The sequence below is a fragment of the Heloderma suspectum genome, chromosome 4, assembly GCF_057233095.1.
Source record: "Heloderma suspectum isolate Gila_16-S chromosome 4, 16-S_ref, whole genome shotgun sequence".
Taxonomy (NCBI): Eukaryota; Metazoa; Chordata; class Lepidosauria; order Squamata; family Helodermatidae; genus Heloderma; species Heloderma suspectum.
Window position 1 is genome coordinate 238,625,030 of NC_139461.1, and position 14,573 is coordinate 238,639,602.

The 14,573-nt window shown below is 44.1% G+C and overlaps 1 protein-coding gene across 2 annotated transcripts in view; it reads left to right on the forward strand.

The window, feature by feature from the left end:
• The first annotated feature begins 6,703 nt into the window (after nt 1-6,703).
• Nucleotides 6,704-14,573, forward strand: part of LOC146348311 (adhesion G protein-coupled receptor E3-like) — a 56,008-nt gene continuing 48,138 nt past the window's right edge. The window contains exon 1 of one of the 2 annotated variants that reach the window (XM_084852826.1): nt 6,704-7,068. Coding sequence is in view for 1 of the 2 variants with exons in the window: in XM_084852824.1 (XP_084708950.1) it covers nt 13,790-13,820 (31 nt within the window). In the remaining variant the exon portion in view is untranslated. Of the gene's footprint in view, nt 7,069-13,737; nt 13,821-14,573 lie in introns of those variants that run through there. The other variant, XM_084852824.1, reaches the window with a different exon arrangement.

Here is a 14,573-nt window from a genome sequence, read left to right on the forward strand (position 1 = left end):
CCTCGGTCTTGTCAGGGTTCAGCTTCAGCTTATTCCTCCCCATCCAGCCACCCACCATCTCCAGACATTTGGACAGGGATTTTACGGCCAACCTTGGTGAAGTTTTAAATGAGAGGTAGAGCTGCGTGTCATCCGCATATTGATGACACCACACCCCAAACCTCCTGATGATAGCCCCCAGCAGCTTCACATAGATGTTAAATAGCATCGGGGGGAGGATGAAACCCTGTGGCACCCCACAAGTGAGTGGCCACGGGTCCGAAACCTCCTCTCCAAGTGCTACCCTCTGATACCTGCCAGAGAGGAAGGACCGGAACCACCATAATACGGTGTCTCCAATGCCCAACTCCTCCAGGCGGTCCAGGAGGATACTGTGGTCAACAGTATCAAAAGCCGCTAAGAGGTCGAGGAGAACAAGGAAGGAGCATTCACCCCTATCCAAACCCCTCCTCATTTCATCCACCAAGGCGACCAAGGCCGTTTCTGTCTCATGCCCAGGCCTGAAGCCCAATTGAAATGGATCGAGATTGATGCTGCTAAATTAATGCTGCTTCATTGTCTTTTCTGATGGATTTCTCACTCCATTTGATTTGAAACACATATGATTATTCTACAGGATCACCAATATCTCTGGTTATTATGAGGTATTAAAGAGAAACTATGTGTCGTCCAGCAGCTGCTTCCCCCACTCCACCTTCCTGGGAGTAGACAGCTGAAATCGGTTGTCTAGCTGCAAATGCAGGACAGCTGAAGCATGGAGGGGACAATCCCCTCTGTGCTTCTCCTGCCCTGCATTGGATAGGCGGTCACCTCCAAGTTTGGAGGCAGCTACCTATCCCGATAGGATTGCACCCTAAGATTAGAATATATTTGAATAGATATATCAAATCTCTCTTTCTCATAGAAGATATTATTTTAGGCTTGCTGTGAATTCACCACCACCACTGAAATCTCTCTGTTGCCCCTCCACTAAAACCTGAAACGACTTCCCTGTTTTCACTGTTTATAGCAAATTCAGGTTCTAGTACAATGGGCTTTTAGTTCTTTCAAAGTAGAATCTGTTTCCAAGATAATGAGCTACAGAGAAGCAGAAAGAGGAAACATGCAGAAAACTAGATTATGGTTACCAGCTATTCATACTGACCTAGGAGTAAGCTCAACCAAACACAATAGGACTTCCTTCTGAGTAGACATGTATAGGATTGCACTTGAGTTTTAACAAGCAAAATCCACAGCAGTAATTTCAGACAGATACTGAATATACAAATTCTGCCAGCTGAGCATCTAAGTATGCATTGTTTTGTTTTTTTTTAAATCTATTTTACTTTAGCAACAAGACTACAGTGATTACAGAAAAAAGAACCTGTAAGATCCAATTAGCAGGTGCCTCTTTTGTATTTCATTCTTGGATAAGGTTCTTCTTCTCCAGTATTTCTAGGCTTACTCCTGCCAACAATTTACCTAATAACTCGTGCATTTCCAGTCGCATTCTCCCTGCTTTTCCCAGCCCCTCTTTCATCTCTACTCTTGACTCTTTTCACCTGGCTCAGCTCAGTTTCCCAACTCACCTGATCTTGCTTTCTCAAGCTGCAATCCTAAACATACTTACCTCTGGGATTAAGTCCCATTGTGCTCAATGGGACTTACTTTAGAATAACCTTTGTAAACTGCCCAGAGAGCTTCGGCTATGGGGCAGTACAGAAATGTTGATAATTATAATAATTATAATAATAATAATTTAAAGTAGACATGTATAGGATTGCACTGTCAGTCACTTGCGGTCCCTCACTCATGCTTTGTAATTTCCTCCTTCAGGTAGACTAATGCTTGTTGCACTACATTTCATTTCACTTCTTTCCTCTCCCTCACTTGGCACTCATTCATACATTTTCCATGAATATGAACTTTTTCTGAGACATCGGACTGATGATACAAGAGCATATAATGTTTTTTTGCAACCCCTTCCCCAAACAGTGATTGATACACTTAACTGCACCAGCTCCTTGCATAACTGTTGAAGTAGCACAGTCCCTGTCTTCCTTTGCATCTGGTCAAAGAGTATTAGTATTTTTCTAGGAATTTTTCAAGAGTGTTTACATTACTTCTGAACCATTCACATTCACGCTTGATATACATGAGTACATTCCCCACTTCTTGCTTACAAGGAACAACATGTTCAGTGAAGTCAGATGAGCACATATCATAGAACAAGTGAGGAAGAAGTTCCCTGTGAAGGCCAGATACATCCTCCGAAGTGGTGAGGAAAAAGCTCTTAGAGGAGGAAAAAAACGTTTCAGGAATAGAAGTACTGGCTCCTCTCTGAAGAGGTTTCCACATGCCTGCTCTCTCCTTGCTTTAACTCCTCTCTTTGGCCACGTTCACATGAATATTTATTTCAGTTCAACGAACAATGTGTTTTAATGCAGTCAGTTCTTATTCGGACCCAGTTCACATAATCATTGGGATGCCTGGGAGCTTCCTGAAATTCTGTGCATGCTGGTTCTTCCCTGCGCAGAGGTAGCTAGTCATCTGCATCTGTGATTATGCATGGTACTGAACTGCTTGCACATTGCTGCAAGTGCCTTTAAAAGAACAAAACAAAAACCAGACTCGTGCAGTATGGTTGTTGTTCAGTCGTTCAGTCGTGTCCGACTCTTTGTGACCCCATGGACCATAGCATGCCAGGCCTTCCTGTCCTCTGCTTTCTCCCGGAGTGTGCTCAAGTTCATATTCATTGCATCGGTGATGCTATCTAGCCGTCTCATCCTCTGCCGTCCCCTTCTCCTTTTGCTTTCAATCTTTCTCAGCGTCAGGGTCTTTTCCAGGGAGTTTTCTCTTCGCATTAGGTAGCCAAAATATTTGAGCTTCAGTATCTGTCCTTCCAATTGAGCATTCAGGGTTGATTTCCCTTAGGATGGACTGATTTGACCTCCTTGCAGTCCAGGGGACTCGCAAGAGTCTTCTCCAGCACCACAGTTCAAAAGCATCAATTCTTTGGCACTCAGACTTCCTTATAGTCCAGCTCTCACAGCCATACATTACTACTGGGAAAACCATAGCTTTGATTAGATGGACCTTTGTTGGCAAGGTGATGTCTCTGCTTCTTACTATGCTGTCTAGGTGTGCCATAGCTTTCCTCCCAAGGAGCAAGCGTCTTTTAATTTCATGGCTACAGTCACCGTCTGCGGTGATCTTGGAGCCCAAGAAAGAAAAATCTGTCACTGCTTCTATTTCTTCCCCTTCTATATGCCAGGAAGTGATGGGGCCAGATGCCATGATCTTAGTTTTTTTAATGTTGACTTTCAAACCAACTTTTGCACTCTCCACTTTCACCCTCAACAAGCAGTATGGTACAAAAAGCTAAATCCAGCACATGAGGGTGGCTGCAAGTTACCAGATGGCTGTGAGCAGCCAGCCAGTAGGTGATGGATTTTCAGGTGGTCACTACACACCCAAAGATCCCGTGAACCGACCTGAGAGAGGAGTTAAAATGGAGGGAGTAGGAATATGGATTCCTCTTTAAAGGAGCGAGCATACCTCTAGTCCTGAAATGTGAGTCTGGAAAATAGAGCTGGAGGCTGGAACATGCAAACACACCTTAGGCTGTTATCAAAAAAGAAGACATATAGATGGCCATGGCTCCCAAGTCCATCTGTCTCCTATGAAGAACTGAACAGGGGTGTAGGCTCTGGCTTGCCTCTTCAGCACCTCCTCTTTCATTGCTGACTATAGCCAGAAAACCTCTCATCTCCATATGATATCTTTTTTCCTCCAGTTTTCTAGGAATCCTTCCCCCTCCCCAGTTGCTGTGACAACCATGAGAAGGTCAATTAGATAACGGATGTGTATCTAGGGATTAGATGTCAGATGGTTAGCAGCCTGGCTTGATGACAGGCAGATTTTCCTCAATTTTTACAAGTTTACTGCCACAGTAACTAATTACACTCAGTTGTAAATCATCACCATCATCACAGCCTTCTATAATTCAGCTCCCTTCAGAAGTACTGTTTTATGCTTGTGCTCATTCAAACTATTTAACACGCTCCTAAATTACAAAAATGTGTATCATAACTAATGTTTTTAAGTAAAAAAAAAAAAAAACACTCCTGACTGAATGCCAAGTTTCTGCTGAAAGCAAATACACAAAGGTCAGACTAACGCTGAAAGCTGAATGGGTATCTTTAAAAGCAAGGGTGGCAAATGCAGTGCCCCCTTTACTATTTTGGGATCTTGAATTTAAGCTGCTCCGCTGATTACAGAATTCTAGGAGTGGAGCCCAATCAGATCCCACCACCAGCCATAAAGACAGTGGACATTTATGTCATGTACATACACAGCGCATAGTCATAGTGTTACATTAATTAATCCATGGAAGTGTATTTCTAAGGCCCTAAAAGGAATGGATGCACCTCCTCCTTTCACTGAAATAGCAACCCCAGACACCCCATCCAAATTTAAAATGTCAGTGGCAGCATTTATTATTCTTATTACCCCCTCCCTACTCCGTGGATGCCTCACTCACTGTCTCACCACCAAGTAGGGTGACCACTTGCACATTGTCCCCAAAGAGTAAATGCATCACCCACCCAAAAAAGAGGACAAAAGAGGACACTAATTTGCATAATATTTCATATGCATATATATATATATATATATATATGCACATAAATGTAGAAATAATAACTATAATATAAATAGAAATACAATACATCTCACCATAGTGAGGGAAACTGACCAGGTGACCTGTGTGCCTGCCAGGTGCTAACTTCTGATGGGCAACTTCAAGGCCCCTGCTGCTCTCCCTTCTTAGGGTTCTTTGTCTTTAAACTGGACTTGGACTAGATAGCCATCAAATAGAGGACACCTTCAAACAGAGGCCTGTCCTCCGACAGCTCTTCAAATAGAAGATGGTCCTCTATAAAGTAAGACACCTGGTCACCCTGCCACCAAGAGTTAAGAAGTGTGGCAGTATAAGCTCTAAGGGTGGTGTTGGTGTAACAGCTATCTGACTCTTTGACCACCACCTGGGTCTATTCTAATTATATGCATATAGCCCACCAATATCACAAAACAGAAAGGCAGAATTAATGAAAATATTGCAAACCTAATGGCAGTGGTAATAATATATCCATAATCATAAATGAACCAAGAGCTGCAATTCGCATACAGAATATCTATAAGATAATTATTAATATTTGATTGAAGGGACAAAATGTAGTAGGACAACTGGAGTGGAAAGTAAACAAGTGATCAAGAGGAGGAAAGGGCTAAAAAAGGGTCCCACAGTCTTTCAGCCCTGGGCTTGTTGACATGCTTTCCAGGCAGCAGTAGTGATGGTGGCCTCAGCCTCAGTTTGGAGGAAGAATTTGAAAATCAAGTGAGAGGAGAGCAAGATGGTCTCACAGATCAGGTTGTTGAACATTGTCCGCCTAGTTGTTGCCCTCACACTTTCTCCCTCAGACAGGTAAGAACAGCTGTCTCTTTTTGAAGGTTTCTTCTCACTGGACTTGGCTGCTGGTTGTCCTTCAGGCCTCGCTTCAGAAATACAGTAGGCTTCTGGACTGAATACAGGTCGACTTCAATCCCTGACTGGGAGAATCTGATGGTATGACCAGGTATGGAATAATGGCACAGTGTTAGTGGTAAACTATAAGCTTTAAACATTTCATCTTTGACCTGGGTTGTTACCACTGGTGCACCTGCTAGGACCATTTCCTTGACTCCATCTGACCTTTGCCGCAGCCTCTGGCATGGCATTAATGCTACCACATCCCAGCTGGCTGCTGCTGTTCTTGAATTAGCTGGCTAAGGAGTGGCACTGGCACAGATGAGGCTTAGGCCTGCATGGGAGTTATGACATCTGCCCTAGAATGCCCCCTTTTTAATTACATGAGAGGGTACAGGCTGCAATTGCTCAGTGGTGAGGCAAAAGCACTCAGCACATGCTTAGAGGCACTTTTTAGACATACATTCCACAGTTTAGCTCTCGTACAGAACACAAATTCTGGATAATTCCTGCCATAAATTTTCCCTGTGGTTTGGGCTCACTGCACGGCACCACTCTCCCTATGTTTTGGAGTTATCAATATCATTATAAATTATATCGATAACTCAGTATAGATTAAATTATCTGTTTCTTTAATGAATGAGCAAAACCAAGGATGAGAGGGGACAGTGGTGATGGAAGTGAGTTAGATAGCACTTGATAAGGTCAATTTAAACGTATGCTGACTTTCCAAATTTTGCATTTCAAAAGTTTACTTAAGCTAAGCCTCAAGCAAAATGGTGGCCAAATAATATTGCCAACCACTTCATATCTCTTGTGCCTGAAATACACCACTGGAAATGAAAAACGTGTGCTATAATCCTGAAAGCCTCTTAAATAAATTATTGTGGTAGTATGCTATTAGAACTGTAAACTTCTTTGTTTACAGGGCTTGTAAATGGCCTGCTGTGTAGTGACCTGGGATTAGAGTTTGAAACTGAAACACTCAGGGTTTAAACCAATTCATAAAACAAGTAACTTCCCTTCAATATATGACAACTAAAGAATCTCATATTCCTCTCAATGCAATATGCTGACGCTTCAGTTCTCTCTGTTAGCCAAGTCCTGTGCAGTGTTCCGGAAGTGCCCACATGCTGATGCTCCCATAATGACTCTGCATTGCCCGCTGCCGCTTCCCCTGCTCCTCTCTCCGTTTCTGTCCCTCGAGTTTCCTTTAGCCCACCAACATGCCCTAGAAACAAGGGCCCTCATTGCCCTCAAGGTGGCAAGAAATCCTTGCCCTCATTCCATGTTCAGCTGGAATGAGGGCAATGGACAGCTGACCATTACTGTGGTCAGCTGTCCTTTACAAAGGACAGTCATCTGTTTTGGAGAGCTGAAAGAGAACTGTCCTCTAACTGAGGCTGTCCTCTGTTTGAAGAGGTGTTCTGTCCAAGTCTGGTTTAAAGTCAAAGAACCATAAGGAGGGAGAGCAGCAGGGGCCTTGAAATTTTCCATCAAGTTAGCACCTGGACGGCAGACTAAGTAGGCACTCAAGTCACCAGACAATCTTCTCCACTATGGTGAGATGTATTTCTATTTAAATTCTAAGATTTATTTCTAAATTTGCACCTATAATATTCATTTGCATATGTAATTGTTATGTAAATTGGTATTCTCTTTTATCCTCTTTTTTGATGATGCATATGTAGCCACCCTACCCACAAACTGTAAAACTCACAGCCAAACTGTGCTGCCCATTACTTCATCTTTAAAATAGACTTAGGGTGCAATCCTATGGCCGCTAGTCAGCAGCTAGAGGGTCATAGGATAGGTCGGTTCCCAGAGAACTAACCCCCACCCCCTCCCATGCCACCTCGTAGGCAGCGCGGATTGGCCTCGCACTCTGCGCTCGGAAGAGCAGTGCAGAGCAGTCAAAACAGGGTGTTCCCGGGGGCGGGGCGGGGCGGGGTGGTTGGAAATACTGCTACGACACATCCTATGGGTTGTCTGGCCGCCGCTTCCCACACTCCTGCGGCTAGGCAGCCAAAATTGGCTGTCTAGCCATGAAAGCAGGACGAGGGAAGTGAGGAGGAGATCCGCTCCTCACCACTCCTCCTGCCCTGCACAGGATAGGTGGTTGCCCCCAGGCTTGGAGGTGACCGTCGATCCAGATAGGATTGCTCCCTTAGTCTGGAAAGTTCTTCAGATAGAGAAGGCCTCCAAACAGAGGACTGCCCTCAGACAGCTCTTCACGTAGAGGACTGTAAAGCAGGACACATGGCCACCCTACACTCCCCTCCTGCTCCATAATTTTTAACTATCAACCTCCTTCCATCCAGTATTCCAGACTCCTTGGCAACAGTTGCCTGGAATTATGATCTCCTGACCACTCTTTTCCTTCACCCCATCATGGGCATGGGATCAAGAGAGCATCTTCTTAACAAGATTAAAAATAATGCATTTATCTTCTTGTAGCAAAACAAATTATGTAAACGAAACTAATCATGGAAAAGGCTGTCTGAATTCTGATTTATTATAATATAGATATGTGCAATCTAAGTCGATGTACAGTTTGTTTCACTGTTGTGGGGACTTAGGGGGAATTTCCCTTACTATCTTTGCTCAGACATGTGCATATCAACCATCAGCAGTGACAGTGATTTCCTACTTTTGTAACTGCCAAATCCACACAACCGAACAGAGGTCTGTGCTGCTCAGAAAAGTGCCCAGGCTACAATATGATGTGGCCAGAGGCTGCAATTTCTTGCACAAAAGGGAGCTGCTGGCAATGTTCTTAATTTACAGGCAATGCACACCATTGCAGAAATCTCCACTTTTATTAACAGTTAACTGCTGTAAAATAAAGGAAGGTCTAGTGTAAAATCCCCCTAATTTGAGTACTTTACTAAAAATGTGCTGACCTGTGGTTCAGACTGGTGTCCAGTCTTGTATAAGGAAGGAAATGAAGAATTTTACAGAACTCCTATCTTTAACAAGAAAATACTCCTTATACTAGACATCCTTTTGTATAGTTTGGCAAGTCGTCCTCTGAATAGCTTCTTTATTACAAGACTTACCTTACTGGGAGGGAGATGGCCTAGGCTGATACTGTTTTTCTGCCAGGAAGAGGTTTTGAAAATAAAAAGAATGGGCTCTGAATGTTCTGACTTGTCAGAGATATTATATGACAGAACAAGTTTAACCGACGTTGTATCTAATACATCATCTTAATCTGTCTGCTCTGTACTACAAATCTAAATTGATTTGAAATTGAGTAATTTCTTTTCCCAAAGAACTGTGGGAACACTGGTTTTGTAAAGGAATTTTTGTCAGAGGTCCCTAACCCCTTCATAAAATGAAGAATCCCCAGGTCTCCTTGTTTGGGAGTTATGACAATGAAATAGGCTTAAAACTGGTTTAAATCTGTAGTGATGATGATGATGAGAATAACTACTGTTCTGGTTTGCCTCTGTCATGGTGAGGGCTGAGTGTCGTTGGGCACTGGTGAGGACTGGTTTACAAGGTGCCACTTTGGATCAGGTTTTCACACCAAGGTCGCAGTTAAGCTTCCCAAGGAGGCAGAAATGGGAAGAGGGTGGCACTACAGAGAGCTGCAAATTATGTTGGGACTGGAAGCCAGGCAAGCTTGTCTGTATGTTGCTCCAACAAGCAGCAGATCATGACTGAACCTTAAGTAGGGGTTTGGCTTCCTTTAGGCTGGTTAGGCCTGCCTTCACATTGACTAAGGCCTTTTCCCTTACAGGGGCCTGGTCTGTTATAGCAGCTTCAGGCTATGCTGATGCGGGGGTGGCTGTGGTGTGCTGGTGTCTTCATGACTGGAGTCCTCAGAGTCCTTCTCTGGACGCAGGGTGCTGGTCCCTGAGGTCTTCCTGGAGAACTGAGTCCTGAGCAGGTGGAAGCCTCATAATGCCTTTCTATAACTGGGTCCTCTCCTGAACAGTTAACTCATGAGCCTCTTCTGAGGACAAGAGGTCAGGATCCTCTGAAGATGAGGGTTCAGGGTCCTGGTCTCTGACAATTACTCTGTCAGTATGCATGGCACTTTTCAGAGCATAAAAGGACAGGCCCCTGCGCTAATGAGTTTACACTCTAAAATTCAACATGGGGAAACAACAGAGGAAGGGGAGGAAAGTGGAATCAGGGAAGCAATGTCCAGCTGTTTTAGTTAAGCTGAACAAGCTGAGTTACAGATGGGCAGCTTTCTCCAACCTGGTGCCCTCCAGATGTGGTGGACTACAACTCCCATCATTTCCTGCTAGCATGGCCATTGAGGTTGGGGAAGGCTGCAGTAGGGCATGGGAACTAGGGGGCTCTGCCAAAGGCTGCTAACTCTTAAATACAGTAGCAAGGAACCTTCATTTTTCTGGATTCATAAACATTTAGATAGAATCAGATGAATTACCCCTTCTAGCCTAAAAGTGTCAAAGTCTGATATGCGTGTTTCTTAACATGGTGAAGGCAATGTCAGGAATACATGGTAAATGCACATTATATAAATGGCTATGGTAGCACAAAACATGATGCCTGTCTCCTATATACTACAGTAGCCCATCCAACACCCCTCATTTCGTGGTGCCTTGTCACTGATAATAACTCAGCCTGCTTCTGGATGAGACTTTGGGTAGTATCCAGTGTTAGTCCTACCTGGAGTACACTTATTGAAATGAATGGGACTTAAGTTAGTCATGACTAACTTAAGTCCCATTCATTTTATGTGTTTACTCCAAGTAGGACTGATCCCCAACAAATATTAGGCTTAGATTTGTCCAAAGCTAAAGAAATACTGAAACAGCATCTACTGGACACTGAATGACAAAATAGTTTGTTCATAATGAGGAAACTGAGCCCTTACCTTAGACAGTCCTCACTTAGTCCCTTTGATAAGTCATCACTATATTTACAGCAGCTTTCATACCCTAAACATAGAACAGCTTTTCCAAGCGCATGTTTTAACGTGCTTCCCTCTGCGGTACTTGAAGGCTGCTATAGGAGAATTTCATTTCAAAATCATATATGTGTTTGTGGAGATGGAATATCGAAACCGTAGCCCATGTGCTGCTGTTTTGCTCTTTGTATAGAAACTCCCATGAAGAGTGAATGATCCCTTTATTACTGGTCTATTCAGGGCGGCCAGTTGATTATTATGTGAACTCTGTTCTTGAGGACTGCGACAAGTTAGTCACAGCAAAAACTGTGAAACGTTTAGCAATTTCTATTAAAGTGAGGGCCGCAAAGGCATCCTGAGTTTTAAATTGCATAATGCTAGTTTTAATTGTATTTAATGTTTTTATTTTTTTGGTAAACCTTTGGTAGATTTTTATGGACACTGGACAGCATTACTGTTTGTTTTATGTTTGATTATATATACCTATATGAATATTGTCACAGATTGCACTGGCCATTGGCTTGGTGAAAATAAAATAAAATTTGATTTGGTTTGATTTGATTTGATAAGTAGGACTAACATGGGATACTACAGTTTATTGTGCAATTGCCCTACCTCATTCATGGAATTTTACAGAGGGTCCAGATGTCATCTTCCTCCTGTAACTCTCCCATGTTTTCCCACTGCTTCTTCTGTCTTTTTTCTTTCTATTAAAAAAAATCTCTTAAGGAGGAAAATTTAGAATAGCTGCACAATGTATATTTTCACTGGTAGCACTGAGTGTCATCCATCTGGGCATACCCTCTTGTGGGCTTTGCCCCCTCATTTTAGAGGCCATGACGTTTAGAGGCATGTGCATTACGAAGCCCTTTCTTATCCCCAAATATTTCTCCTGTTAGATACGACTCTGATTATGACTATTGGCCACTAGAGGCCCCTGCAGTGTCTATTAATATACATACAGATGCAATGACAAAAACTTTAGGTAGCTCTGCTGGGGCCCATCTACACCGGGGTTTTACTCCGGGGCAGGTGCGAGTAGAGGTCACTCATGATAGATGACATAGTCACGACTTCACAGCCATCTGTGGTTTTCGCCTGGAAAATGAAGAGTTCCAAGGAGTCGTTTTACTGAAATTTTGGGGGTTTGTTGCAGGTCTGTTCCTTCCCCAAACCGACTTCACATTTTACAGTGGGCATGTTGTAGGTGTGCGTAGTGCCTGCGTCACTCTGTGGCGCCCCTTTATTCCCCTGATCCCTTCGCAGCTGCGCAGTTACAGAGGGGTGTTTTCATCTACTTAATCACACTTTCACACAGCTTTGCAGCTTCATATCTTCGCAACCGTTGTAGACTCAGTACCCAAGGGCCGAGGGGGGGGTGTCTTGGGGAAGGACCAACATTGCTCCAGCCACCATTTCGGAGCGATGGCTAGGCACGTAGCACTCACGCTTGTGAGTGCGAACCATTGCGAGAGTCTTGGGCTGGGGAACTGACAAACTGATGGTGTGGAAATGAAGGAGCATAAAACACTCACTTTTTACCTTAAAAGGGACAGAAAGACACAAGACCCTCAAATACAAAACAGACACTGAAGTGTTGCACCCCCACGCTCACGGGACTGCACAGCTGCACATTTCAGTAAAGGGGGGGAGGGCACGGCGAGTCTGTAAGGGAAGCGCGCAGTACATCGCGAGGGTATTGCAGGGTATGCTGACTCAAAGCCACATTGCTGTGCAGTTGCAATGGGGGGGGGGTCAAAGCCCTGCCATATAGATGAGGCCCTGGTGTGTTAGTGTGGGGGGGGGACCAACAACAACTAAAACAACTAAATTAAGGGGAAAAGGTGTGTGAGCAGTGTGAGAACTACATGTTTCAGGGCATGATAGAAAAGCCCCCAAACCTGTAGTATGTGGTGGTAGTCTTAAGATAAGAGTATAAACTTCATGAAGTGCAAATGTAATTAGGTTAGACTTAATTTGTTGCAAAACAAATTTCAGATTACACCAGGGCCTACTGAGAAAGAGCAGTGTGGATATTCTTTCTTGAATACATGCCAGAAGTTATTGGGGTCCCCCTCTTGCTCTGACTTGAACACATTTGTAAGACAGCACAAGAAAAGAAAAATATGGTAGTTCTCATATGCAGGGGGGGGGGAGGAAAGGTTCCTCCTGTGCAAGCACCGGGTCATTACTGACCCCTAGAGGGACGCCGCTTTTGCTGGCGTTTTCCTGGCAGACTGTAGCGGGGTGGTTTGCCATTGCCTTCCCCAGTCGTGACTACCTTTCCCCCAGCAAGCTGGGTACTCATTTTACCGACCTCAGAAGGATGGAAGGCTGAGTCGACCTGAGCCGGCTACCTGAGACCCAGCTTCCGCTGGGGTCGAACTCAGGTCGTGGGGAGAGTCTCGGTTGCAATACTGCCGCCTCCCACTCTGTGCCACACAAGGCTCCTCATATGAGAAAGCTGGAGATTAATTTTGGGTGGTCGCTAAGGGTGCTTCCAGACAGAGGGATCCTTGTGCTGCCAATCAAAAGGCATTGTGCAGCTATTCTGCCTTTCCCCCCTTAACAGATTTTTGTGGTAAGAAAAAAGACAGAAGAAATGGTGGGAAAATACAGGAAGGTTATGAGTAGAAGATAATGTTACTTGGACACACACACACACACACACCCCGCTCACAAATTCCATGAATGAGACAGGGCAATTGCATATAAAAGCCTGGCCTGGAAGCATTCTGGGTAAAAAAAAAAAAAAGCAACGAAACCAACAAAAGCCAAATTGAGTAGTACTAACTAATGGCTGACGTGCATGTACCAACCCACCCGCCACCAAGCAAAGTCCCATCCTTAGGTGGCCAAAGCTTCCTATAATTACGGAGGTAATATTAATGACAATCTGCATTCACCTATCTTTCCTTCTCAAATCTGCAGGATAGGTAAAATTTGCACCTGAAATTTTATAGCAGAGAGGAGTACTTCTGGTTGTTTTGTGGTGGAGTACATACTTGGTATGCATAAAGGCCTAGGTTCAGTTCTCGGCATGTCCAGTTAAAAAGCCTGGTAGGCAGCAGCACTGGAAAGATGCATTGCCTATAGCCTTGGAGGGTCACTGACAGTTAGAATAGGTAACATTGGACCAGAGGGGCCAATGCTCTCAGACTCAAGATGAGGTGGTTTCCTATGTTTTCAAGCAGGGCTATAAGGGTAGAAGCTGCATAAGAAGGCAGCATTCTTCTAATGAATATTAATTCCTCCTGCCCCAGATTTTGGGAAGTGTAAAAAAAGTTATGTCATGTTCCAAGAAGTTGCTCTCAGCACTCTGTAGTTCCGTTATGCTTTAACTCTGAGTCATTGGTATAAAATAAACGTTTCATTAGCTCTGTATAAACAGGACCATGAGGGATATACTCAGCTGCCTTATTCTGGGTGAGTACGAAATTTCCAGGCGAAACAAATGCAAGGCAAGAAGGGACAATAGCTCAGGGGTAGAACATATGCATTGCACGTAGAAGGTTCTTGGCTCAACCCCAGGTGTTTCCAGTTTAAAAGGAACAGGTAGCCAGTAACAGGAAATACCTCTGCTGGCTGAGACCCTGGACGGTTACTGCCAGCCAGAGTAGGCAATACTGGCCTAGATGGACAGGTTCTAGCAGTTTCCTATGAACTGTGTAGGCATACCAGAGTGAGCAACCCATGGGTAAGCAGCCCACATCCCAGTCCCAGAGGATATTGTAGGGAGCAATAATAGAGCAAAAAAAATTATAAAGGGCACGGCAATCTGGTGCTCTGAAATCTGATGCAGAAGATTTTGTAGCTGTATCATCATCCTCATCCTCATCATCAGAATATGTTTGTTCATATTAGAACTGGTCCTAACATTTTATATGGAAGTAGGTTATAGGCGCAGTGAGCTTTGGGGTGGGCAAAACAGATGCACTCACCTAATGCATTCTGATCCCTGGAAGCCACCCAACACCTTGAGATTGCCTCTGTCAGATCATCGTGGGGCCAGTACAGGAACTGTATGCACTGTCTGGAAAACTTCCTCTAACTTCTAAGGGGGCAGGAGAAATTCACAGGTACATATGAAACCAGTATGACTGATTTTAAGATAGCGCCCATTAGGAGTGGGCTGTTTGGAAACTTTCAGTCCATGTCAAACCCTGTTCCTTGTGACAC